Consider the following 27,955-nt stretch of genomic DNA (forward strand, 5'->3'; position numbering starts at 1 on the left):
TTGTCTTGATTAATTAATAGACCTAAAAGTTTTGTCCATCCGTCAGCAAAACGGAGAGTTCAGTCATGAGATACTGTATATATATATTTATTTTTTACTTTAATCCCTCACTGCTACAGTACATCGAGGCAGTGTTGCTGGTGGGACAGTTTTGTGTACCAGTAAATGTCTCTTTGCCTCCGATCATTATTTGAGGATTTTCACAAATCACAAGATCTTCCGTCAACAGCAGGTTTTTAGTGTCTGCCGCAGAAACAGAGCTGACGGTAATAAGTGTCCTATCTTCGACGAGGTGTGTGTGTGGCTGGTTGTAAAGAGTGCAGCTGGTATAACACACGGGAGGCTGGGGTGGACGACGGGCTGCGTTTGGACAGGAAATGTCCATCTAGATAAGAGAGACGGAGGGGGGGGAGGGAGGAGGGAGGCCATAATCTGGTTTATCCCATTCTGGGCGGGAACACCTTTTGGTGTTTTAAGCATTATGTTATACTTTAGCTATTGAAAAATAGCTAAAGTAGCGCGGCACTCTGTGCCGCACTACGAGCTTGTAGGTTTGCTATTTTTTTTTTTAATCGTCGGCACAAAATATATATTCTTTCGGAGCGAACGTTTTTAACTCAAATCTTTGCTTCTGAGGGGTTCCTGGAACAACATTTTTTTCAGATGGGGGTCGGTGACCAATTACATATAATTTTTTTGACATGAAATATTGAGCATCACTGATATACAAACATAGGTCTTTCAGAAAGAATGATTTAGAAGACTTTTTTTAATTTATTTCGACGTCAGCCCTAAATGGTTTATTTGACGCCGTGTAGACTCTGCTGACACACTCTGCTAACGTGAGACACTTGAACCCTAGCATCATTTGACGATAATCGCAGATCTAGATCTTATATTTTCAGAAAAGAGATATGGTCTGGAGAGGAAAAAAATTACTGAGCCAACTCTAACAGAAAAGACAATTTAAGGCATGTTCCAAAAAAATAAAAATAAAAATGTGGTGATCGTGCGACACACATTCTGTTTAGACTAGCAGGTCTGCATTCTTCAGTATTGCTGTAGCCTTGTATTTCGTCTAATATCCCATATCGCCACGGTCGAGGAGAAACGTTGCAAAAAAAATAATAACAAATTTGGGGGCAGAAGAAGAAGAGGAGAGAGACAGCGGTCGCTGGTAGTCGGGTGTGGGACCTCCCGGGGTGCCTCGTGGCAGGCAGACGGAGAGCAAACACACCAGCTGTGCATTTCTCTATAGGGTCATGATTGGTCAGCTGATAAGAAGCGGGTTCACGTCACAAGTGCATTTCTCAACGAGTTTGAACTATTCTCAACTTTTAAAAGCACACCAACATTGAAACCACTTAAGCCGTATATATTGTCATTGTAAGACTAATGGCAAAAATAGCCGGAAGTCTTTGAAGGTTTTCAGTCATAATAACTGTCTGTCTCTCTCAATTCTATTTCAATTCAAAGGAGCTTTATTGGCATGAGAAAACGTACGTTTACATTGCCAAAGCAGAAGTGGAACAAGACGATCAAAATAAAACAATGTATTTACAAATAAATATTGGATATAAATAGGAATTAAATAAAGGTGTAAACAGATGGGTAATGCTATCTTGTGAAACTATAAAGATTGTGCATTTTCTGTCAGAGATAGTTATACAATATACATCCATATAGGTCGGAGACGTTGGCTTTATACTTTTGAATGTTGACAGCAGTATTTCAATGTTTTTGCATTCACTTAGTATAAAATACATTTTTCGGACAAGTAGCAGTATTTTATTGAAATGTAATTGAATTAAAGTTAGTTGCTCTCTCTCTCTCTCTCTCTCTAGCTGGGCAGATGCACAGACTCAGATCCAGAACATCGCTGCGTCGTTCGACCAGGAGGCGGCGGCCATCTTGATGGCCCGCCTGGCGGTGTACCGCGCCGAGACGGAGGAGGGACCCGACGTACTGAGATGGCTGGACCGACAGCTGATACGACTGGTGCGCACACACACACACACACCAGATGTATGACTGTATGAAGTGTCTACAATGGCATATCGAAAACACAGCATCTTTCTGCTTCTATAGCCCGACGGCTTGGAATAAACTCCCCCCTACACCTACTAGCCTCTGTAGTCGGAGAACTTCAAAGCACGGCTCACTGCGCCGGCAATCATGTCATGAAAATGCTATATGAAGAATAAATATTAATTTATTGTTGTTGTTGTTGTTGTTTCTTTTCAGTGTCAGAAGTTTGGAGACTACCATAAAGACGATCCAAACTCCTTCAGATTCTCTGAGACCTTTTCTCTCTATCCACAGGTAACCACTTCACCTCAAAGGGACACTTAACTTTTTGCACCAAAAAAAAAAGACATTTAGAAAGATTTTGAACACTTTCCTGGGTCATTGTGTGTGTGTGTATTATGTGGTTTTAGATATTTTGTGCAGTGTCCATGATGTCACAGACACTGGGCTCACTTACTTCCTGGACTACATCAAGGACTGTCTAAAGAGGACGAGACGCGAAGACCGTACGTATCTATGGATTTGTCATGTCCAACTTCCTGGTCTCAACTGCGCACGTTTCTTTCCTTCCATGGAGCAACGTGTGGTCTTCGCGTCTCGTCCTCTTTAGACAGTCCTTGGACTACATGTTGTCTCAGTAAGACAGCCCTCCTCTATCCACAAGGAGGAGCAGTGCACCAAAGCAGTATGGGAATTGTAGTCCAGGAAGGAAGTGAGCCCAGCGTCCATGAATGAGTGAATGAGTGTCCATAAAATCTAAAATATCTAAAACCACACTTCTAAAAGTCATTAACATATATTTTGTATTGCAAAAATTGTCCCTTTAATCTCTACCTGCCACTGCATCTGTAGAAATAATCCCATTAAAATATCCTACACGTGTATATATAGTTATATGCTGTAATACAGTAGATTGTTTTACAAATAATCCCAGTCAAACACTCACTTGTTCCTACAAAGCTGCAATCGGGAGCTTATTTAATAGGATGAAACGTTATTCTAACCATTCTGTAATGTATGGTGCAGTATGTTGAATATATGTATGAATATAACTAGTAGATTTGTATGGTAGACAATGTTAATACAATATAACTAGTACATCTGTATGGTACGGTATGTTAACCGATTTTGGCCTGACGTCGACATTTTAAAAATGTCTTCAAAAACCTTACGTTTCTGTATCAGTGGTGCTCAATATTTCATATCTGAAAATATGTTGTTCCAGGGACCGCCCAGAAGCAAAGATTTGAGTTAAAATGTTAAAATGCACATTTTCACGATTTTTCAAAAATGGCAAACCTACAAGTTCATAGCGCGGCACTCGGTGCCATAGTATGTACTATGGTACAGTCTGTTAATGGTAGTACATCTCTGTGGTACAGTCTGTTAATGGTAGTACATGTGCAGTGGTTGGAGGTGCTCCTCCTAGACATTTGGACCTTGGTGTTGTTCATTGACATGGATGTGATTTTCCTCTTCTCCATTAAGAGCGAGACAATAGACCTAAAATGTACAGATTGTAGCGTTTTAAAAATGTAATTAATAGTTCTACTAATGTGTCTGTAGAGCACCCTTAATGTAATAGACTGTCTACTTCGTTAGTGGTTCGTCTCTGTCGGGTAGAAACCTTTATCTCCATATTTAAACTTTTTCGTAAATGAACGCCCTACTTGATTGATTGTTTGATTGTAAATTGTATTCACAGTTTGTAGAATGGGTACTGTTCAGACGAATCATGCACTGGTCAATACAAAAACTGCTCAGAACATTACATTTTAAAGACGTACAAATATACAAAGGAAATCATAATATACATATACAGGTAAAGTAAGGGGAGAATCATGTACAGTATGGAGAAATGGGGGTGGGGGGGGGGGGACTTTAACTTTTGTTTTACATTGCAGCCGCCTGTAAGTGCTACTGTAAGAGAGGGGTTTTGAAGGAGTCAGTCTAGGGATTCACATTTCTTAACGGCGTTTGATAGGGTGTTCTACATTTTTAGTGGCATAGGATCGAAATTAATTTAACTCCACTGTAGCCGCCAGACAGAACTGTCAAAAGTACCGGACGTACAAGGTGGAAACGTGGCTTGGAAGTGGTGCGTTACGAGCTTGTAGATCTGCTACTGTTTTGGATTTCCTGAAAAAAGTAACATTTTTGGACACATAAGGTTTCCACCCGACAGAGACGGAATACTTTCTACTCTTGTACTGAACTCTGTGTGTGTGCGTGTGTGCGTGTGTGCGTGTGTGTGTGTGTGTGTGTGTGTGTGTGTGTGTAGTTTATGTTCCACCTGCGCAGGTCTCCGTTCCTCCAGGTGTTCAACAACAGTCCTGATGAGAGTTCATATTACAGACATCAGTTCATGAGACAAGACCTCACTCAGTCTCTCATCATGATCCAACCCATCCTGTACGCATACTCCTTCAGTGGACCCCCAGAGGTACGCACACACACACACACACACACACACACACACACACACGCACACACCTACACCTACTACGTTCTAGAATCGAGCTTACATAAACAAAAGTTCAATTTATAGGTAAAAAGAAAAGACTAATATATGAAAACGTTCTTTGTATTTATTATTCATTTTTTTGCTTCTTATAAGTTATATATAACTTTAATCAAGTCAACATCAAATTGTTTATAATTACGTTACATATATAGTATACTATATATAGGTTATATATAGGGGGGGGGGGTGCATATAGTTTGTGGACAAAATATGGGTCAAAATACAATTGGTGGTGCAGGACTCTTAAACAGACACAAAGCTGTTGCATGGATGGAACTGTAATATGAAGGAGCTGTGTCTATGGTGTGTTTCACCTATTGGACAGCAGCAGTAACATTAAGTTAGTTAGTTTCATTTATTGGAAATTTGTCTTCGGTCTCTAACAACAGTAAAAACAAACGGCAACAACACTTACACAATTGTTTTCATGGCAGAAATGCAGGACAACAAACGGTAGCAAATGCATTTAAAACAAATCTAGCGAGACATGATGTCATTTAGTGCCTTTAATGGCATTAGGAATGAATTTGTTAAATATGTTACGGTTAGCTTTTGGTTCTTTGTACCGTCTACCAGAGGGAAGTAGTTGGAAGTGGAACTCCCTGCAGTGAGAGTGGATGAGAATAGCTTCAACACAATGCCTTTAAGTTTGTGTCTGTGTCTATGGTGTGTTTCAGCCTGTTCTATTGGACAGCAGCAGTAACATTAAGTTAGTTAGTTTCATTTATTGTCCACATGTGGAAATGTGTCTTCGGTCTCGAACAGTAAAAACAAACGGCAACAACACTTACACAAATATATTTTCATGGCAAAAATGACAGCAGCAGCAGTAACATTAAGGGGTTTCCTATGGTGTGTTTCAGCCTGTTCTATTGGACAGCAGCAGTATCCTACCAGACAGAATCCTACTGATGGACACCTTCTTCCAGATACTCATCTACCATGGAGAGGTATGTACGCACGCACGCACGCACACACACACACACACACACACACACACACACACACATATCGTATTAATCCAGTTCACGGAGATATCCATGAATTCCGAATGAATGTGGGAATCCACGTAAATGCCTGTCCGCTCACGTTACGTAATATTATGAGTGTAATGAATGAGGAGTGTTGTGAATGAGGACCATAGTGTGTGTAATTGTACTTTTTTACACACAGTGTGTAATTGTAAAAACACATGCATCAGTGACGTAAATGAGGTACATTATTTTACGTTTGCTTTCAAATGATTTTTTTTTTATTAGAGGAGTTTTGTTGTTTGAGTTTCATGTTTATAATGTTTTGTTTTGTCTCGCTCCCTTTCTCTTTTTTCTCTCTCTCTCTCTCTCTCTCTCTCTCTCTCTCTCCCCCTCTCTCTCTCTCTCTCTCTCTCTCTCTCCCCCTCTCTCCCTCTCTGTCTATGTCTCTCTCTCTCAGACTGTATCTCAGTGGCGTACGGCAGGTTATCAGGAAATGCCGGAATACGAAAACTTCAAACATCTCCTTCAAGCTCCAGTTGACGACGCCCAGGAGCTGCTGCAGACACGCTTCCCCATGCCCAGATACATCGACACGCAGCACGGAGGAAGCCAGGTATAATACAATATATATAATACAATATGTACACTAACCCATGCCCAGATACATCGACACGCAGCACGGAGGAAGCCAGGTATAATACAATATATATAATACAATATGTACACTAACCCATGCCCAGATACATCGACACGCAGCACGGAGGAAGCCAGGTATACTATACAACATATATAGTACATAATACCAGTAAGACGCGCAAACGCGGGAAGCGGTGACAGGCAGCAGACCTGCCCTGGGTGACAGTAGACTGCCCTGGGTGACAGCAGACCTGCCCTGGGTGACAGTAGACTGCCCTGGGTGACAGTAGACTGCTCCGGCCCGCCAAAACAGGCCGGTCCCGGGCCGTCTCTGTCCGTGACCAACGGGCCGTGGGCCGGGCGGGCTCACGCGCTGTTATATTAATTTTTCCGATGTGAATTTCACCCAGACTGGACTTGCTTCAGCAGCGCGGCAGCATGCTGCTGTCTGCTATAGTGACGTGACAATACCCCCTAGACCTTTGTAGACTGAACAGGCCAGTAGTCTGTGACTAGACCTTTGTAGACTGAACAGGCCAGTAGTCTGTGTCTAGACCTTTGTAGACTGAACAGGCCAGTAGTCTGTGTCAGAGACTCTGAGGTGTCCCTGAGCACTGTGAAGGTTTTAGATTCTGTGGTCGGATAGGACATCTACTGGCTGACGAGAGGTATTGCATTCTGCATTAGCTCAGCATCCGGTTGAACACCTGGGTAGGATGTGTATCGCAGATTGATGATGATGATGATGTGTGTTCTAGGCTCGCTTCCTGCTCTCCAAGGTGAATCCATCGCAGACCCACAACAATATGTACGCCTGGGCCCAGGTACGACCTTTAACCTCCATCTCACCCTGACCACACATTCATTCATTCATACCTTCATTCATTCATACATAAATTCATTCATATCTTCATTCATTCATATCTTCATTCATTCATTCATTCATATCTTCATTCATTCATTCATTCATATCTTCATTCATTCATTCATACCTTCATTCATTCAGAGTTGAACACACCACAACATTTATATTGACCCCGTTGTCTCTCCATCACTCTGTCCCATTCTTTATTTCTACACTCCCCCATCTGTGTGTCTCTCTCTCTCTCTCTCTCTCTCTCTCTCTCTCTCTCTCTCTCTCTCTCTCTCTCTCTCTCTCTCTCTCTCTCTCTCTCTCTCCATAGGAGTCGGGCGCTCCCATCCTGACTGATGATGTCAGTCTCCAGGTGTTCATGGACCACCTGAAGAAGTTAGCCGTCTCCAGCGCTGCCTGAGTGAAAAGAACAGAAGTTGGCCGTCTCCAGCGCTGCCTGAGTGAAAATAACAAACGGCACCTCCATTTTGAAATCGGATCTGTTCGCTCATGAATATTTAACATGCATATCTGTTAAATATTAATATTTGACGTTAACATCTTTTAGATGTTGATCATTTGCGTTAAATGTCATTTGTTAAATGTCAATACTTGACATATCTGTTATACATTTTTGACATTATATTGTTAGATATCCATATTTGTCAATAATAATATTAATATTTTTCATTATATTTATGTTAAATGTTCATATTTGACATTTTATATAAATTATATATAGTTAGTTTATACATTTCAACATGGCGATAAAAGCGGGAGTTGACGGGGCTTGATTTGTGTAAACGGTACCGCCTGTATAAATCTATCCTGCGGCCATTTTGTTTGTCGTCAGTTGGAAACCTCATATGTCCAAAACTACTTTCAGGAGTCAAATTCAAAAGTAGCAGATCTACAAGCTCAATATTCGTCGATTCACGTCACATTTCGAGCTTGTAGATTTGCTAGTGTGTAGGGCTTTGATTTACAAAACACATAAAGCTAGCATTTGGACATAAGAGGACAGCAACGTTTGTTTGTTACGCTACGCATTTTGTGAAGTGTCCTTCCCCTCCTCGGCGCCGTTCCACGCTGGTCTGTTGAAGTGGTCGATCGTCAATCAAAGGATGATTGTATATTATTGTATGTCCTACCCGTAGAAAGGTTTTTGCTTTAAGATTGACAAAGCATTTGAATGGCTTAGGACGTGCTGCAGACTTTAAATATGGAGCTATATGGAGCAAAGAATGATGCTTAATGCATGCAAGTTGTACTGTGTAACATTGTCAATCAATTAAACAAGTTATTTGTTATAGAAAATTTCAATGGTATATTTCCTCATAATAACCATTCCACGTAAAAGTCATTTTGACAACTTTTTGACTCACGAACCAGAAATGTATTTACATACCGTTTTTTTTCTCCGTACAACTTTTGACGGTGCTTTCCGAAAATAACCTCTTATCTGCGTTAGGAGGAGGACCCCTGCGGCATTCGTTTAGGAGCGGTACTTCTGTGGTTTTGAACTGGATTCTGGGTATTGTAGTTCTAAGGGACCACAGGCAGATGCTGTAATGACATCGGAGCTGCCAGGGCTGGACATCTCATAATGTTACACAGTAGGACTCTTAATGTATCGCCGTCTGTCGGGGGAAAAAACCTCTGATCCCCATTTTTAACTTTACGTTTTTCGATAATTTAATGCATTTTCACTTTGAGCTTGTAGATCTGCTACGTTTACCTAATTTGAATCCTGAAAAGTAACCGTGTTGGTCACGTGAGGTTTCCACTCGACAGAGACCATTATATATGTTGCCGAGAATTAGCAGATCTACATGCTCTGTATGCGTCGGCGATGCAATTCCTAGGTGAGCTTGTAGAGCTGCTATTTCTCCAGGCTTCACACAGCTGTAATGGCTGGACAGTGGTTTCTGTTTCTGCTCTATAATGGTGACGATACGACGACACTACAGTATTTACTTCTGCTGCTGCCTATTGGATACATTCATACTCTGCCCTCTGTGACCGTGTGGGACCTGCAGAGAATTTTTCAAATGAAAATGTATTTTCATTGTTTGTTTACTTGTTTCTTTGGTTGGTTGAAAAATATGTTTATTGTTGCCGTGGTGACACGGACCATGTGATTAATCGATGCATCCTTCACAAAGTGTGTGTGTGTGTGTGTGTGTGTGTGTGTGTGTGTGTAGCGCGCGCTTTCCTCCTGTTCTGTCAACCTGAGGTTTCATTCAAACTGTGACACACAAAGCAAATGGTGCAGCTGTTGTTTTTTCATTGGTTCAATAAAACCGTCATCAAGGGCATGATGACCAATCACATGACTCGGTCTAAAAGGTGTACAGAAAGTGTTAAAATTATGTTTTGGCTACTGGCCACATCCACCAGTTCATTAAGTATACCTGGTTTGCCTGATGGGTGGTGATCCACCTGAACTGAAGCCACACCCACGGCAGTTGTATGATTAAATGGTGCATTTATATAGCGCCTTTATCCAAGGCACTTTACATAGATTGTGCAGAAACCATGCAAGGCACCAACCAGCACATTGGGAGCAATTAGGGGTTCAGTGTCTTGCTCAAGGACACTTCAACACTAACTATGGGGGAGCCCGGGTTCGAACTGGCAACCTTGCGGTTGCCATCCAGCCACTCTACCCCTGATCCACTGCCTGATAAAGGGGGATGGTATTGTGTTATGTGGGGGGGGGGGTGTTGCCCGTTTGCTCTGCCTTAGGGGCGCCTTTGTTTTCATTCCCACTAACAGAGGTGGAAAAAGTATCTATAGTGCAATATAGAAGTACTGCGTTACAAGTCTGGAATTCAGTTTGAAATATTTGCGTAAAAGTACAATGGTATAGCGCGTCGCAGTCCATGTAAGGGCTTGTCTTGTGATGCTGGTATTGGGCTTCCGGAGTGTGTGGCCTATCCATCCCCACCTTCTTCTCTTTATCTCCTCTTCCACTGGTGGTAGACTCGCTCTCTGCCAGAGGTCGTTATTGCTGATGGTGTCTGGCCAGCGGATGCTCAGGATTCTCCTCAGCCAGCTGTTAATGAAAGTTTGCACCTTCATTGTTGTTGCCTTAAATTTGTCGTCCTCCACGTCTCTGATCCGTACAATAGTACTGGCTTGACGTTTGAGCTGAAGAGTCTGAGCTTTGTCCGCTGGCTGATTTGTTTGGAGCTCCAAATGGTCTTGAGTTGGATGAATGCGCCTCTTGCCTTGCCGATTCTGGCTCTGATTGTCAACTTAAGCAATATTACACGGGAGGGTGTGGGTTAACGTGATTATTGCCACGACAGGGATGCGGTCAGGAACGAGACGAAGTCGAGTTCCGCAAGCATCCAAGAGGCCGACTTTTGAAAAACTCTAGCCCATTTTTTAAATATTACTCCTCCAGATTCTGTCCAAAAATCCCGCTAATTCTTTCACACTATCTCTATAGTCATGTGTTCAAGCCGGATCTGTCCAATATTTCATATTTAATCCGAATTGGCTAACATTGGCTTTCAAAGTTTGCAGGATTGGCCCATTTTGAACAAAAACCTCAAATCTTGAACGCAGCGTGCAATTTACGTGAAATCTTTCACAGACTTTCCTACTAGACTGAGGAATATATCTCACCCTTTTCACATTGGCCTGTTATAGCGCCACCAACAGGTGGATTTTTGCAAAACACATTTTTGGAACAAAATGCCTCAAATCATGAACGCAGCGTGCAATTTACATGAAATCTTTCACAGAATTTCCTACTAGGGTGAGGAATATATCCCATCCCAAGGTGTAAGAAGAAATGGAACCCTTTTACATTGGCCTATTATAGCGCCACCAGGAGGTCACAACCTGACCTGCCCTGGTGGAGACTGGAGACCTGTGCCCACCATGTTATGTTTTCCAGTGCTGATGATGGATGGTGGGAGTGGCAGTATAGAGATTGGAGGCGTGTTGTGGAGATTGTGACACCTGGGCCAGTATAAAATCACCAACCACTAGTATAAAAGGAGAGAGAACAGCCCACAAGCTCTTTTGCCATTGTAACAAACACTGCATGCTGCTGGGTCTGTTTTCCCAGTGAAACAATACTAGACAGACAAAGTCACTACTAGTCAGATAAAGTTGATAGTCAAAATTACTTTAAGCAACTCAACTCATATAAACCACTGTCCAAGTCCAAGTATGCCAAACCATTTGCCTGCGTGCACTGAGAACTGAGATGCAACATGAGACGCAACATGGCCTGTTGTAGCCACCATGAGGCTGATTTGAAAACTGCGTGTATTTGTACGGACAGTTTTTTTCGTTTTTTTCTGCCTCTGAGCGCTATCTTGATTCTCTCTCTGGGCGTATAGTAGAGTATATAGTATAGTATAGTAGGCTGTGGTCATTGCCGTGGTCGGCAAGGACAGCAGGGGGACGCAGCAGGGGGACCCTTATCAATGTGTTCCATTCATAAACTAGCCTACACAGTGAAATCTATGGTGATAAAATGACACTCATAACGTGCATGTGTCGTGCTGTCTGGGACCCCCCCCCCCCCCCCCCCCTCTCTCTCTCTCTCTCTCTCTCTCTCTCTCTCTACGCACGCAGCCGCCACACACTGTTCTTTTGGCCATGTAGGCACAACGCTGAGCGCGCAGTGACAGCATTAGCACTCCATGTTTACGGCACGCACAGACAGACTGTGTGTGTGTGTGTGTGTGTGAGAGAGAGAGACACGCAACATGAGACGCAACATGGCCTGTTGTAGCCACCATGAGGCTGATTTGAAAACTGTGCGTGTATTTGTACGGACAGTTTTTTCTGCCTCTGAGCGCTATCTTGATTCTCTCTCTGGGCGTATAGTAGAGTATATAGTATAGGCTGTGGTCATTGCCGTGGTCGGGTGCAAGAGAAGTATACATGTATGTGCGAGTTGACTATGCATTTATGGCCTAAACGGCTTCCCATAACACTGGGGAGAAGCCATACGCATGCACCATCTGCAGCGAACATTTCATCAGTTATTAAGAAAACACATGTGGACTCATTTAAAACGCAGAAAATACACTACCACTCCTGTATATGACGATGGGGATGTTGATGCAGAGGTGGTCACAAAAGAGCAGCTGGTGCAAATCATATAAAGTGTTTAGGAAGGCTTTTCATTCCAAAGTCTCATTGATGAATCATCTGGAAAGTCACCCTAAAGATGACTGCGGGCTGTGTGGGATGCACTTTAATACAGAGGAGGATTTTGAACTTCACCTGAAAACTCACGAGAATGAGATTGCAAAGGTTTGTGGTGATTGTGGGAAATATGCTTTGGCAAACCTTTCTATTTGGAGATACACATGAGGAGCCACACGGGAGAGAAGCCGTTCAAATGCAATGTGTGTGATAAATCCTTCAGACAACACGGTGCACTGACACAACACATCAGGATCCACACTGGGGAGAAGCCATTATCCTGCACCACCTGCAGTAAATGCTTCAGAACCAGCTCTAATTTAAATCAACACATGCAGAGATGCAGAATCATTTAAAAGATGACCACTCCTCTATTTGACAAATGCAGAGGTGGAAGACAGTATAGCACATGTCAAAAGAGCAGCCGTTCACATGTGTGGCAGGATGGGCGTGAGCGTTCCCTGCACGCTGTCACGGCCCGTCCTCCGCCCACTGATTAGGGCTTGATGAGTGTCCCAGCTGCGCTTTATAAGGTGACGTGTCGGCCGTGTTTGTCAGCTGTCAGTCTCTCTCCGCCACACTGCTGGTGTGTGTGCCACTGCCACACGGTCCACGGCCAGGAGTTATTCCTCCCGCATGGAGGCTCATCCTACACAAAGCTGTCCTGTTGGGTCACTTGGGTGACAGCGTGTTTGGTTCGCACTTCAGTGCAAGTGCAGGTATGTTTCTACACATTGCTGTTACGATCGCCTGCAGTCCACTGCACTTAATAGCTGACTGTGAACTTGACTGTGAGCACTTGTTGTGTTTTAGCCTGGAGCTACGTGTAGGCCTACGCTTTCCTGCGTCCTGTTTGGCGTGTGGTGAAAACAGCACTCTCCCTCTCCGCAGTATTTATATTTCATTTGGTGTCGGGTTCGGGGGTGAGGCCAAGTAGGAGCCTGACCAGTTTGTTTTGGGAGGTCTGGAGCCTTGTTTTAAGGGCCTTTGAGGTGCTGTGGTACCAAGAGGTGCATGCATAGTCAAAGAAACCTTGTACGAGGGCTCCTGTTAAGGTCTTCAAGGTGATTTTGTTGACCAGTGAGGAGATCCTATAAAGGAATCTTGTTCTTTGATTGACTTTTTTTATTACGTTGGTGGCCATTTTATCACTATGCATGCACCTTTTGGTACCACAGCACCTCAAAGGCCCTTAAAACAAGGCTCCAGACCTCCCAAAACAAACTGGTCAGGCTCCTACTTGGCCTCACCCCCCGAACCCACCTCACCCCTGCCCACTTTGACAGGCTGGGATGGCTTAGGGTCGACGACAGAGTACAGAATCTTGCAATGGGTCTGGTCCACAAGATTCGATACACCACCAAGATACCCATGTACCTGTCTAAATACTTCCTTAATGTAAACGAAGTCCACACCCCCAACACCAGAGGGAGTGCAACCCAGATTCGGCACAAACAAGGGACTAAATTATTTTCGCTCCTATGCCACCAAAATGTGGAACGCCCTACCAACAGTCATTAAGACATATGAATCCCTTGACTCCTTCAGAACCGCTCTCAAAGGGCACCTACGGACGGCTACAATTCGAAACTGGCCCCCGGAAAATCTGAATCCCCCCCCCCCTGACCACCCCCCCCTTTTTTTCCCCTCACTGTATTATGTTTATTTTCCCATTTTGCTTCCTTTATGATGAATTCCTGTGCTGTTCTTTAACTATATAGAAGTGTCTATTTGTACGTCTCTAAATGTTTTGATGAATTGAACATGTGGTGGACCCTGTTGTAAACAAGTGTAATGCTTAAATTGGGTCGTCCACTCACAGTTAACAGTCTTTGTATTGATTTTTTGCTTGAAATGTACTGTAATTCTGCAAACTGTTAATACATATTTCAATCAATCAATCAAAGCTTACACACTCAAATTGAACCACAAATGAGAGGCAAAGTAGGGCGGGCCTTCAGTTGTTGGAGACTTGCCTCACAAGGCTCATATCTTCAAGTTCTTCTTAATAATCTTCAATGTATTAGACATTCTGACAGGTCATTAATTTAATATTTGGCAATAAATTATGAATTTACTTATCATTATACACATGAAAATGTATTTTCATGTATTTTCAAAATAAGTATTTGTATCTCAAATACATTTCTCAGACCAGTATTTGTATTTTGTATTTAGATACATTTTTTGACCCAGTATTTGTATTTTGTATCAAAATACATTTTCAATGTATTTTGCCCATCTCTGTGTGCCCTGAGGGGCACTTTATCTAGTTTTGCAATGTGACCGCTCTGTTTTACACAATGCTGTACTCCCTCCAACTGTACATATACTACTTTACCCATTTCTATCTTAAATAGTTATTATTTTTAAATAATATTTTGACACTTGCTTTGGCAATGTAAATGTTTTCTCATGCCAATAAAGCTCCTTTGAATTGCATTGAAAATTGTGTTAGACAGACAGACAGACAGACAGATCAAATCAGGTCTTTTTTGTTCTAGATGCCCACAGCAGCTGAAGCAGGAAGCGTTGTTTATAAACAAATGACTGCATCCTGCAACCAGGCACACACTTCCTGTCCTGCACAGGCAGGCAGGCAGACAGACAGACAGACATGTTTCAAGGCTTTCATTATAGGTAATGATAGTAACAGTTTGAAACTTAATTATCAGTTTGAAAAAAATATTGAAACTACTAACACTTCAGACAGAAATAAACACTATTTTGCACATTCATAAAAGAGGTGGGACATACTGTACACATCTGTCACACTGCGCTATTATATCTTTTTATTTGTCTTTTTTTATTGTTGGTATTCCGTTTAATGCACAACCGTCTGTCTGTCTGTCTGGCCTGCTGGCTGGCTGTCTGACTGGCAGTAAAGTAAAATCATTCCGACTCTGATCAAGTTCTGTATCAAATGCAATTTATATACAAAATACACCAAACACAAACAATTATATACAACAGTCACTCTATCAAAAGAAAATGTACAACGGCAGTATACAGTTGTAAAATGTAACATTGTGTCTGTTGATTACAAAATCATGCTCATATTCAAATGAATGGGACTGATATTAACAGCTATCTCTACAGTATATGAAACTATAGGGTAAGTGATATATATATTTGGTTAAAACCAAATGTTTTTCTTGTTAAAAGATTCAGTAACAGGGGTCTCCCTGTCTCTCCAGACAGTAGGTGACAATCTTTCAGACAATCAGGAGAAGATAGCCATTTATCAGCTTAATATTTTATAGTGTTCCAATGTGGTCTGCTCATTTCTTTGTGTCATCACTCAGAATTCCACTTGTTTGATCTGTATCCTGAGTGAGTTCTCTGTCCTGATTGGAAAAAATTGGTATCCAGACCTGGAAATGCTTCATAAAGAGCTGGAGAGACATGGAGACAAGCTGTTACTGAACATACACTCTTTAATAGCAATGAGTACTATCGCAACATGGAGCTGTTTAACCTGTTTCTTTTAACCAAAGATAATCACTTGCCCTACCTTTTAATTTAGACAGACAGATAGAAAAATTGATAGATAAGATAACCTAGATAATTTTCAGAAACATATAACCAAATTGTCTCTTTTTTTCTCTTTTTTTCATCCACCAATAGCCCCTTTCAGATGGGCATCGATTGACAGCCGACGTTGTCGCCTGGATCAACGACAGCTCTGCTCCAGGTGTGTTCATGAGGGACGCCACAACGCAAGCATAAAAACAATCCAGGTCTAGTTAGTCGCAATCTGGGGGAACCCATTGGCAAAAAAAAAAAACAGCACCCTCTGCTGTTTGTTTCCTTTGAATTTGCCTCCCAGTTCAGAATCTGTTCTTAAGATATGAAGTTGGTCGCGGGCGTGTGCACGAAACGAGCACGCGTGCGACAATTTCACGGGGGCCTCGCCTCGCATGTAAATACGCTTGCGTTGTCGCCCCCTCGACTTCTCCACACGTATACAAAAAACCCCCGCAGGTTTCATTGAAAATGAATTACTATACGTGCGTTAATTAATCGCTGCTCATCTGAAAAGGACCTTTATATATATATATATATAGTCTTTTCAAATCGCCTCTTTCTCATTGGTGGTTTCCATGGCGTCCTTGTGGCGGCCGGCGGCGGCGGCGTCCATGGCCATCTTGTCGTCCTCCTTCTCCGCGGCTCGTCTCTTGGCCCGTCTGGCCAGGCAGCACCTGACCGCGACCACGCCGCCCACCGCCAGCAGCAGCAGCAGCACGGCGGCGGCGATCAGCGCGGGGACCAGGATCCCAGACTGGGCGCCGTGGTCCGCCGTCTCCACCTCGGCCCCGCCCCCTCCCCCCCCGCCGCCGCCGGGAGTCACCGCCGCCACGCAGGCGGCGGAGCCCTCGTCGTGCGCGGCCCCCCGCGCGTCGTGGCACACGCAGCGGTACGAGCCCGGCGTGTTGACGCACACCACGCCCGGCGGCCCGCCACCTCCGCCACCACCACAGGGGGCGCTCTGCCGGCACTCGTCCACGTCCCGGCACGTCCACGACGACGCGTCCACGTCCTTCTCGAAGCCAACGTCGCAGCGGGCGCACGCGTCGCCCAGCCGGTCGATGGGGAGCGCGCCGCCGCTCGCCACCTCCCAGCGGCCCCCTGTCGTGGCCTCGGAGCAGTTGAGCTCCACCTCCTCGCCGGACCAGCACTCCAGCGTCATCCTGCCGGGCTGGTCGGGGTGCTGCCGCAGGGAGCGCGAGCCGTTGACGACGGGCGCGTCTCTGCAGTCGCCCCTAATCTCCAGCCCGGGGTGGGGTTGTGGTTGTGGTTGTGACGACGACGAAGGAGGAGGAGGTGGTGGTGGTGGTGGTTGTGTTGGTGGCGTGCGGGGTGGTTGTGTTGGTTGTTCTGGCGGTGAAGACGTCGATGTCGCTGCCGGTGCTGGGGGCGTGGTCGTTGGTCTAGCGTCGTGGGGGTGAGGCGGCGTAGCAGCGGGTAAACGCGCCACGGGGTCCGACGTCTCTACGTCTACGTCGCGCGTCTCTTGCCGTCCGTCCGTCTCTGCGGGCGCCGCCGCCGCCTCCGCGTCCACCGCGACCTGCACGTATTTGCATATGAAGGGGTGTCTGGCCTTGCAGCTGCTGTCCGTCAGTGCCCAGTCCTCCCGGGACTCCATGGAGAGCATGAGGCAGCGCAGGGCCGTGCACGTCTCCGGCGGTTCCTTCCTCCAGCGGTAGCCGCCGTGCACCTGAGATGATGATGAGATGTATACACTTTGTTATGCCCGCAGGGAAATTGATACGTTACACAGCAGCATAATGTATAAGAATAAACAGAAAACAACAATAGACGTAATCACAACAAGACCAAGGAGTGCCACAGACACAGGACCATAAGCATTGGGGGGGGAGAAAGTTCTTATGTGTTGTATAGTCTGATGTTGGCAGGAAGGAGACTCTATACCGCTCTGTGGCTCGTAGACTCGCCTTCGGAGGGAAGGTGAGTCTACGACTATGAAGGCATATTCACAGTCCCGTTTTTGGTGAAGAGCTGGTGGTGGTCAGGTCATGGTCACCTCTTCACCGAATACATGGACTATGAATAGGCCTTAAAGGTGCTCCCTCTGGCCCGGATGGTTAGCTCAACCTTCCGGGCACCTATGGGCTACTGAGCCGGCCTGACAGCGTATACCGCAGGTTCGACTCCCGATCCCGATGGCCTTTGTCTTGCCTGCCCATCTCTCTCCCCATTTCCTGTCGGTCTACTATCAATAAAGGAAGAAAAAGCCGCAAAAAAAAGGTGCTCCCTCTGTCCCGCGAGCCTCCATAAAGTGCATGGGAGGAGGGCGTTGTTTACCTGCGTCGCCTCGCTGCCGTCCGCCGTCCACTTGAAGCCCTTCAGGGGGAGGTGCGGCACCACGCAGTCCGTCTTGGCTTTCCGCAGACCCAGCCAGAAGTTGTGGCCGGGAGGCCCGCCGGGCCCGTCCGGGAGCGAGGGAGACACGGCGGCCAGCACGTCCTGGACCTCCCGCTGGGTGGCCAGCGTGGTGAGGACCCCCCCCACTCCTCCTCCTCCTCCTCCTCCCTCCCGGGAGGAGTGGGAGCACTGGCTCAGGGCGTCGTCGAAAGTCACGGCGTCGTGGTGCACCACGTAGTGGTGTAGCGTCTCGCCAGCGGAGGAGGAGACCCCGAGGAGAGCGCAGCAGAGGACCAGGCCCCACAGAGACGCCTCCGTCATGGTGCTTTAGAGAAGATCGAGCCTGTCTGTCTGTCCGTCCCCCCCGACGGCCTTTGGATCTCCCGGTCGGTCGAACACTCAGGCTGAACGGTCCTCCTGTCACCTATACGACGTAGACGTTAACACAACATGATCCTCATGCATGCAGCGCTTGCTCCTGCTTCACTCTGAGCTCTGGGCTGCATGGGAGCTGGCACTCTGCTGGGAGCCACACAGTAGCCCCCAGCACGCACGCACACACACACGCACGTACACGCACGCACACACGCACAAGTGTGCGCACGCAGGTACACACAAACACACGCGCACGTGCACGCACCCCGCCCTAACAGGCTGGATGCCCCCAGCCCTGCCGATTGCTTTCTCAGTCCCCTCCCCTCCAAGACAACAAGCGCAGGAAGTGTGTTGGGACTTGATAGGAAGCTTCCACTTCCTCCTCGCGGTGGAGGAATTAAGAACTAAAGGGGGGGGGGGGGGAAGAGAAAATAAAGTCATTATGTGTGCTGTCGACTTCTGAAGACATATATACCGACTTTTAACCTTTATTTAAACGGTAAAATCACAGTCCTCTACCGGCGGTGGGTACTGGGTGACCTGCCCAGAACAGTCTTCTAATGTTGGCCACTGATCAAAGTGTCGAAGACACATTTCAACATTATGTATCATTGTTTAACTGAGGGGTTTCCCAGCCTCCGATCAACTTCAACTTCAGCGTTATTGTTAAATCACAGGTCTGCAGGTGTGTACCCTCCTCGTACAAGATCATTTGAAATGTTCAAGAAAGGGGAAAAGAATAAACGTGTCGTGGCAAATATTATATTATATTATATTATATATTTTTTTAATTTCTTAATCCTGAAAAGTCAGTAAGACGTTTTGGACATAAGACGCTTCCACCCAGCAAATACATAGCCTATAAGGTACATTGTTTGAAGGAAACCTTGACAAACCTTGACAAATCTTGGGGGTCTCTGGCATTTGGGAGTCCACAGCCAGAACATGTATCAATTTGAGGGTCCTTGAACCACTTGAACCACTACTGCTGAAAAGGTCATCAGTAGATGGTGTAGCGGCGTAGCCTATGTATTATTCCCAGGATAACTTGTAGACAAAATGTCACGTTATAGGAGTCAGCCTAAACCTGAAATGAAACAACAATATCAGCCGGCTTGGAAGTGGCGGGTCAAGTTGTAAATTGTATGTTCTATGTATTGATACTGTAACTGAAATGCATTGCAGAAGTATACTACTAATGGTTTTAAATGTATTTATTGATTTGAAGTTGAATAGACTGACACCACGGCGCATATTCAGAGCGTCAAGCTGTGACTCCGCCCACCCCCGGGGGAAGTTGTGATTTGCTCTCGTTCACTGCAATGCAATTTGCGGCATTTCCAAAACAATATTGCGCAGAGTAGCGATTATCAAACGTATTTGCAATGCCATACGTTGAAAGATCTGTTGCCCGTGGACAAGGAAGGCACGCTACCTCCGCAAGTTAGATATTATCGGCATAGATGTTTGTCCGTATGTGATTAAGGTGCATGTGTGACCTTGCTTGACACACAGGTAACAGCCTATAAGTGAGAGCTGCCAGGGCCCTTTGGAAAGTAACGGTGTGGCCTGTTACAGCTTCTCGTTGTTAGGTGTTGTTCCATAGTGTTGTATTCAAGTGTGTTTGTCTTTGTACAACTGTTATTTTGTCCAAGTCTTAAACAGGGCATTCTTGGACTCTTCAGTCTTTTTGAAGCCTTGGCCGGTCGGTGTAGATGTAGGCACACTAGTTTTACTGAGATTACGAATAGGAATCCAGGTCTGGTTGGAGACCAATCCCAGGTCACCGGATTTGCCTCGGGGCGAGTGTGTTTTGCAGCGAGCGTTCTTGTATTCTATTTATGTGCCGTAATATGACATAAAAGTAAGGTGCTATAACACTGAGCCAAAAGAGTTTGAGAACCATTGCTCTGACTAAGAGGGCATCACACATAAGACTTTTTCAAACCATCAGGTGATATTTGGAAGACATGTGTGTGCAATCCAAAATGTGGGTGGAACTCATTAGTTCATGCAGGGTCATCATTGGTCCTATAGCCATGCTGATAACACCTATCTTACAAGACACTTCCTTAACCACTTACAGTACTTTGCTGTCCGGGGTCCCCCAGGGGGTCCAAACTAGGGCCCCCTCCTCTTCCTCTCTACACCTAATCTGTTCGCGCTGCATATTCCCCCCAGAGTAGGGATGCTTGGGTTCGTGAGGTTTGGGTTGAAGAGGCTGGACGTCATTTATACGTTGGAATGTATAGCCTTTGTCATGTGTTGTGTGAGGAGGGGAAATGAAGTGGACTGCAGAGTGACAGAACGTTGACGTGCCATAAGGACACACTTTGAAGACATTTCAAAGAAAAAAACCCAACGGTGATCCATCTATACTTGAAAGCCATATTGTAGTGATCACATTCCACAGGCCAGGGATTGATCGAATGCATGCCATTTGCGCGCGCGCGCGTGTGTGTGTGTGTGTGTGTGTGTGTGTGTGTGTGTGTGTGTGTGTGTGTGTGTGTGTGTTTTGGGCAAGGTTTCAGGTAACAGCTGTCAGAGAGTATACTCATGTCTCCTCTCTCTTTCTGTCTCTCTCTCTCTCTCTGAGTCTCACTGACACTGTCTCTCTCTCTCTCTCTCTCTCTCTCTCTCTGTGTGTGTGCGTGTCTCTCTCTCTCTCTCTCTCTCTCTCTCTCTCTCTCTCTCTCTCTCTCTCTAAACAGAAAGTAGAGGAAATGTGTGGTTATGTCCGATAACTAACACCAGGATGACCCTTTCAGAAACAAACACACGCACACACATACACGCACACTCTCTCTCACACACACACACACACACGCACGCATGCACACGCACACGCTGCCAGTTTCACACTGTCCTGTGATTGCGCTCACTCAGATTCAGTAAAAGCTCATTGTTGTCAGGGAGACTCAGATGCTTCCTGTGTCCAGCAGGAAGTGACTGATGAATGACAGGAAGTAGAAGAGGTGGAGGAGGCGGGGCCTTGGGCGAGTGGACTGTCGGCATGGCAACGTACGTGGCAGAGGAACGAGTTGATTGTTCATCCTCTCAGACGTCTGACTGATTCTCACACATTTGTAAACAGCCTCTCTCATAGCCGCTGAATCACCCACCATTGTTCGTTAGTCCACCAGTGGTTCCCAAACTGGGCGGGTCCCCAGTGGGGGGGTTGCACCACCAGTCCTAAATAAGTTTGGGAGTATAGGCTAAAGTCCTAATGCATAAGTCTTGGCTTAAAAGCCCTTTAAAGATGGAGTGCCGTGATTCTTTTCCACCCTAAAACATGATCATCAGGTCTTATTGTTATATAAGGAGGTATAATTTTTTCAAAAAAGTGTACAGTATTTGTTAAAATGTTGTTTTTATGTGGGCACGCCCACCAGTTCATGAAGTATGCCTGGTTTGCCTGGTGGGTGGTGATGGGTGGTGATCCACCTGAACAGAAGCCGCACCCACAGCTGTAGTTGTATGATAAAGGGGGAGGGGTTAGGGGAGGGGCTGATAGTGTGATGTCACTATATTACTGTTTATGTCATTGGCCTGTTTGACTGTCAAGGGTTCAGCCTCCAGGAAGAAACCAAATACAAAGTTAATACACCATTGCACATAAAAACGACCTAATGGGTGTCTAATGAAGTACTGTCACCTCATAGACATGAAAAACTGGAAAAATACAAAAATTGTGGCACTCCATCTTTAAGCTATAACTAGGCTAAGTTTGAAGTTAGTGTAAGGTGGTGCAACTGGCATAAGGAGGACATTGCTGCTGACACACACAGACACACACACAACAGTTCAACACAAAAAGGCCTTCTGAAATAAAAGAGTTGTCAGGCCTGTTTTCAAAGAGTCCAGTCTGCGGTGCTGTTCTTTGTTGATCTTTTGGCTTTTGTGGGATTTGTATAAATGATGTTTCAGGGGAACTCATTCTCTCTCTCTCTCTCTCTCTCTCTCTCTCTCTCGCGCGCACACACACTATTCCGTACATGTTTTTTTTTATCTTGATTCATTGTTGATAGGTGAAAGTAATGCCAAGTTAATTTTACCTTGCTTGATTTTCTGTGTCACTTTTACAGCAAAGAGTAGAAAGTAACTGTAGAAGCAACATTGTCAAGTGCAACGTGTGTGTGTGTGTGTGTGTGTGTGTGTGTGTGTGTGTGTGTGTGTGTGTGTGTGTGCAATCTGAGAACCCATCTTCAAAATATAAAGGAAAAACAGCACCTTCTTTTGCTTGAATTTGAGTCAATAGTCTGTGTCTATGACTCTATGAATTGAAGTATGAAGTATTATTGGTAAACCAGTCACAATTAGGGATTGGGTTCATGTGGTTAATGTTGCTTTTAGACCTGACCGATTATTTTAAATAAATCTGAAAAACCTCTGTTTCTTTATCAGTGGTGCTCAATATTTCTGTATTTGGCCGCCGACCCCCATCTGAAAATATGTAGTTCCAGAGACCCCCCCCCCCCCCCCCCCCCCCCCCAAGCAAAGATATGAGTTAGAAACGTTCACTGTGAAAGAATATATATTCAAAGATTTGCACCACATTTTCACGATTTTTCAAAAATAGCAGATCTACAAGCTTGTAGATCTGCTATTTTTGAGGAAAAACATCTTATCTTGAGCGCTATGAGCTTGTCTTTCTCGACTCACTCCAGTTGTTGGAACACTCTGACACGACTGTTAGTCGATCTGTTATACACTGACTGTATTGTTATTGTACGGTTCAGTTCAGGTTGCCATCTCGTGATACCTCACTGAAGGCGTGGCAAGGCAAGTTTGCCGGTGTTTGTACTGTTCTACACAGCGTTAAGACATTAAGACATCAAGGCACGGTCGGAGCATAAACACATTATGAAAGGACATTTTGAGTACAATAGAAATTAAAATCTGTAAGAAAATGAATGCAGAAACAGATGAATGATTGCGTTTACCAGTGTTTATTGTATAATTATAGCACATTTCAACAACAAGGCAATTCATTCTGATGTGCGAGAAACGGAGCAAAATAAACGCATTACAAAAGGACATCTGCGTATACAATAGAAATACAAATGTGTAAAGATAAATGCAGGAGGGAAAAAAACATAGCACAGAAGAATGATTTCTTTTGCTTTGATTTTACAGAACTGAGAGTGGCAGCCGACCTCTCTGGGAGTTTGTTCCAGATCAACTGTAGTCATGACATGACATGGTGCTGCAGACATGTGTCCGGGTAGCTCAGTCGGTAGAGCTCTCACCTCTTTGGACCCCAAGTTCATGGGTTCCATCCAGGCGGGCACCGCCAACTCAGCGTATGAGTAGCACAGCTTGCGTGCGGCAAGTCGTGCGGGAAGTACTGGGGGCTGATGGTAGGTGTGGCGCTCCACCTCAGCAATCCATCTCCCATGCATGTCTCTAGTGCATTGTTACAGGGACAGACTGTCAGCGGCTCATACCGACAATATGCCGCTCCTGACCCTTCTTCTGGTGCAGACAAACACCCCCTTTACTCCTCACTGTGTATTTTCTTTTCCCTTTTTACCTGATTTCCTGTTTTGTTTTTTTTGTTATATAGAAGTTTTGTACGTCTCTAAATGTTCTGATGAATTGAAAATGGTGGACCCTGTTGTAAACAAGTGTAATGCTTTTATGGTGTCGTCCACAGTTTCAAGTTCTTGTATTGAGTTGCGCTTGAAATGTACTGTACCTATTCTGCATACTGTTAATAAATACTTCAATCAGTCAATCACAAACCGAGCGCTGCTTCTCCATGTTTACTTGTGATTTTGGGGACAGAAGGCAGACCTGTCCCAGGTGAGAGGCCTACATTAATGATTAGTCCGACGTACCAACAGTCCGCCATACGTGGCCGGTTAAGACTCACCCGTGGCTAAATTGTGTTGTATATAATGAACATAACCTATACTGTGAAGCTGTTTATAAAGTTCACCTAACTTTTGTTACTACAGGGAAAACATGCACATGTATATTATGTTACTTTTTACTCTTTGAATGCTCTTTCTTGCACTCTGATTCTATCCCTTTGTTTTCCGTGCTTGCTGTGTTTTGTTGTTTGAATGTTATGCTGCTGCATTGTCTGTAAGGAAGCCAAACAAAAAAAAGTTTTACTCTTATGTACCTGTGCACAAGATGTAACAATAAAGTATAACCTTCAACCTTGTGTGGCTCCGTGGCTCCCGACATACGTGGCCGGTTTAAGACTCACCCGTGGCTTCCACATGCGTTTAGGGTTAGGACGTTGAACCAAAGATATGCACCCGTCCCAGGCAACCTGAGAGGTCTGACTCTGGATGGATGGTCCAACATGTAATACGTACAAGATCAAGTTAGGACAGACTTATTCAAAGTTCAATTCAAACATTACTAAATACTATATTTTTGGGGTAGTTAATGATTCAGTCTATCCACTATTGAGAGTATTTTCTCTCTTTAATTACAGCAGCAGTATTTCTTTTAGAAGCTTAAGTCCTTGTATCAGTAAGTCTGGAATAGATTAGTAAAGATACTGAGATATACAGAAGGGGGCAGTAATGCAACTATTAAGGATGCCAACTGCCATAATACTCCACGAAGAAGAATGATCTGTAAATCTGTTTTCCACCTAATGGGTCTAGAGAGGAAAAGCCAGGCTCTGCATTCAGCCAGTCTTTATGATCCTGGCTCAATAAATCCACCCATTCTAAGCCTCGCTTGGCTTTAGTGGAATGGAATAAACCAGGCTGTACAGACCAGGATTTAACAAACCTGGTTTTGGCTTAAATTCTGGATTAGTTAATCCAAGTTTCGTGAAACAGGCCTATGTGTGTGTGTGTGTGTGTGTGTGTGTGTGTGTGTGTGTGTGTGTGTGTGTGTGTGTGTGTGTGTGTGTGTGTGTGTGTGTGTGTGTGAGAGAGGGAGAGAGAGAGGTTCCGGGCACCTATAGTTATTTCCTAGCATCACCTATTTTTCTTACAAGTCCATGAATTTGACCTTTGACCGTGTTAGCCGGCCGGGTCAGGTCCAGCGCTTCACGAGCGCGGCCAGATGAGGTCATCGCTCGGTCATCAACATCATCATCGATGACAAATCCGCCACCACGTGTGTCTTTGAGGACAGGATGTACTTTGATCCCAACTTCCTGTTTTGAGCTTCGGTCCCATGTGTCTGTGTGATAGCTGGTGTGCGTGCGTGCGTGCGTGCGTGCTTGCGTGCGCGAGTGTCATGACGGTCATCTCTGTACAAAGTGTTCTACTCTCTTGGAGGACAGTCCAGAGGAATGCTCCGTCATTATAGTATGACTGTAGTGATTCTATCTAATGACAGGACAGTTTCTCTATATACAAGCAGAGATAAGCAGCTTGTTTGTAAAGATACAATCTGTGAGTCTCATTTGAATTAAGTGTTTCGCTCCCCTTTTTAATATTCGATGTGCAGGAGCAGCCTAGCCCATGTGCACAGACCCCAAAGTGTGTGTGTGTGTGTGTGTGTGTGTGTGTGTGTGTGTGTGTGTGTGTGTGCTCTGTATACTGCTGCCCTCTGCTGTCTTGGTACAGTCAATTCAATTCAATGGAGAAAATGGCTAAAGTAATTCAATACAGTTGGAGTGGGTACAGCATTTTGTAAGATGGGCCACTCTATTTCCACACTCACTCCAGAGGGCCACTCTATTTCCACACTCACTCCAGAGGGCCACTCTATTTCCACACTCACTCCAGAGGGGCCACATTGCATATTACTGTAGTAGCAAACCGATCTACAAGCTCAAGTGTTTTGAGCTTGTAGATCAGCTATTTTTTGCTACATTTGAATTTAAATCCCTCATTTTTCTTTGCTATTTTTGAATTGGAATCCTGAAAAGTAACATTCTTTTGAATTTCAAATCCCTTTCAAATTATGTCTTTATTACTTTATTAGTCAGGTGCTACGATGCGTATGTCCCTTAGCAGCATATGATATGACGTCGTGCTGGCACGGGACATACGGAAGCAGACCGTGCAGGTATGTTTTCCGTCATGCTACGAAGCATATATGTCCCATGACGTGATGAAGATATGTACCAATGCCAGGGTATAATTGGTTTATGATGGTGACGTAACGATGACATGTTTCAGTGTCGGGTGGACTAAAAGTAATGACCCTATGTATACATGTATGTAATCCGACACCACTGCCATAACAGGCATATTAATCATTACGTCATATGCTGGCACGGGACATACGGAAGCAGACGGTGCAGGTATGTTTTCCGTCCCATGACGTGATGAAGATATGTACCAATGCCAGGGTATAATTGGTTTACGATGGTGACGTAATGATGATATGTTTCAGTGTCGGGTGGATTAAAGGGACATGCGCATCAAACCACCCGAGTAACCACAGTATACCACTAATCAACTCACAAATTACATATACATACATAGAATATGAGCATGCATGTGAATAAAAAAAACTAGAGGATAGAAAGAAAAAGAAAAACCGTAAGGACCAAGAAAAACCTAAAAAAACCCCGAATAGATGAAACCGATGGACAACGAAAGGAACGGCTTTCAAAAAGACGGAATTCATACGGTAAAAAGGATATGAGTAAAATACCACTTGAAATTCAAGAAAATAAAAAACATAAGAGAAACAGACGACTTCGAAATATCCTAAACAAAAGAAACGGATGAAAGACGAAAGGAACGGTTGGTTAATATGCGTAACAAAAATCTCAAGAATATGGGAATACAAAAACTAGAGGAGATCAACGGAAATTAAACTCAAACTAGAACTGTGTGATCGAAAAATGGATACAAAGAAAAACTAAAACCATAAGGACAACCAAATACGTCAGGAAAACCAAATAAATGAAACCGATGGACAAGGAAAGCAATGTTATTGAGAGTTTAAAATAAATATATACTACTCATTAAGCTACTAATTTAGACTGAAGTAATTAAACCGGGCATGTTTGCTGCACGTGTGACGGTCATATATGACTAGAGCAGTCGTTTCAACCTTTTTCAGGTCAAAGTCCATTATTTAATAATCGGCTTTTGAGCCACGGATCACCATTTGATGACATTTAGCCTCTCAGACACAAAACTATTTTTGTTATCGGTTGACTTTGTCCACAGTTATATGTCGTACCATATTAGGAGAGATAACATGCAGGCTTCTATACATTCTCTAATTGTGTATGATTGATTGATTGAAATATCTATTAACGGCAGAATTACAGTAGGCTATTCAAGCACAACTCAATACAAAGACTGTTAACTGCAGTGGACGACCCAATGAAGCATTACAGCATCCACCATAGAAATAAAGCCTTTTTTTCCACTTGACTGGAACCCTTTTGTTATCTTTTCATGTTTGAACCCTCACCAACGAGCATCTGTTCCTACAAAGGAACACGGCAGAACTTCTTTCCTCTATATTCAACGTGTGTATATAGACTTCTTGTAAATTAAGTAATACAGATGTTTAACAATAATCCAAGTAGTCTATACCTGCGTCCATATATATGTC

The 27,955-nt window shown here is 44.4% G+C and overlaps 2 protein-coding genes across 2 annotated transcripts in view; one reads left to right on the top strand and one right to left on the bottom strand.

Annotated features, from left to right (window-relative positions):
- sec23a (Sec23 homolog A, coat complex II component) overlaps positions 1 to 9,351 on the top strand; it is a 36,397-nt gene extending 27,046 nt beyond the window's left edge. Inside the window, exons 14-20 of the mRNA XM_080784429.1 lie at positions 1,845 to 1,998; positions 2,245 to 2,322; positions 4,310 to 4,471; positions 5,416 to 5,502; positions 5,984 to 6,139; positions 6,921 to 6,986; positions 7,347 to 9,351. Of these exons, the coding sequence (XP_080640555.1) occupies positions 1,845 to 1,998; positions 2,245 to 2,322; positions 4,310 to 4,471; positions 5,416 to 5,502; positions 5,984 to 6,139; positions 6,921 to 6,986; positions 7,347 to 7,436 (793 nt within the window). The 3' untranslated portion in view covers positions 7,437 to 9,351. The remainder of the gene's footprint in view (positions 1 to 1,844; positions 1,999 to 2,244; positions 2,323 to 4,309; positions 4,472 to 5,415; positions 5,503 to 5,983; positions 6,140 to 6,920; positions 6,987 to 7,346) is intronic.
- A 5,754-nt stretch (positions 9,352 to 15,105) lies between these two features.
- On the bottom strand, positions 15,106 to 18,587 carry clec14a (C-type lectin domain containing 14A). Its single transcript, XM_080783882.1, has 2 exons — positions 18,020 to 18,587; positions 15,106 to 17,411 (listed from the first exon to the last, which is right to left on the bottom strand). Exons 1-2 carry the CDS (start codon positions 18,398 to 18,400, stop codon positions 16,266 to 16,268), a joined length of 1,527 nt encoding a protein of 508 aa, XP_080640008.1. The 5' UTR covers positions 18,401 to 18,587; the 3' UTR covers positions 15,106 to 16,265.
- Between the last annotated feature and the right edge of the window lie 9,368 nt (positions 18,588 to 27,955).

The sequence above is a fragment of the Protomyctophum bolini genome (genome assembly GCF_963924005.1).
Source record: "Protomyctophum bolini genome assembly, chromosome: 15".
Taxonomy (NCBI): Eukaryota; Metazoa; Chordata; class Actinopteri; order Myctophiformes; family Myctophidae; genus Protomyctophum; species Protomyctophum bolini.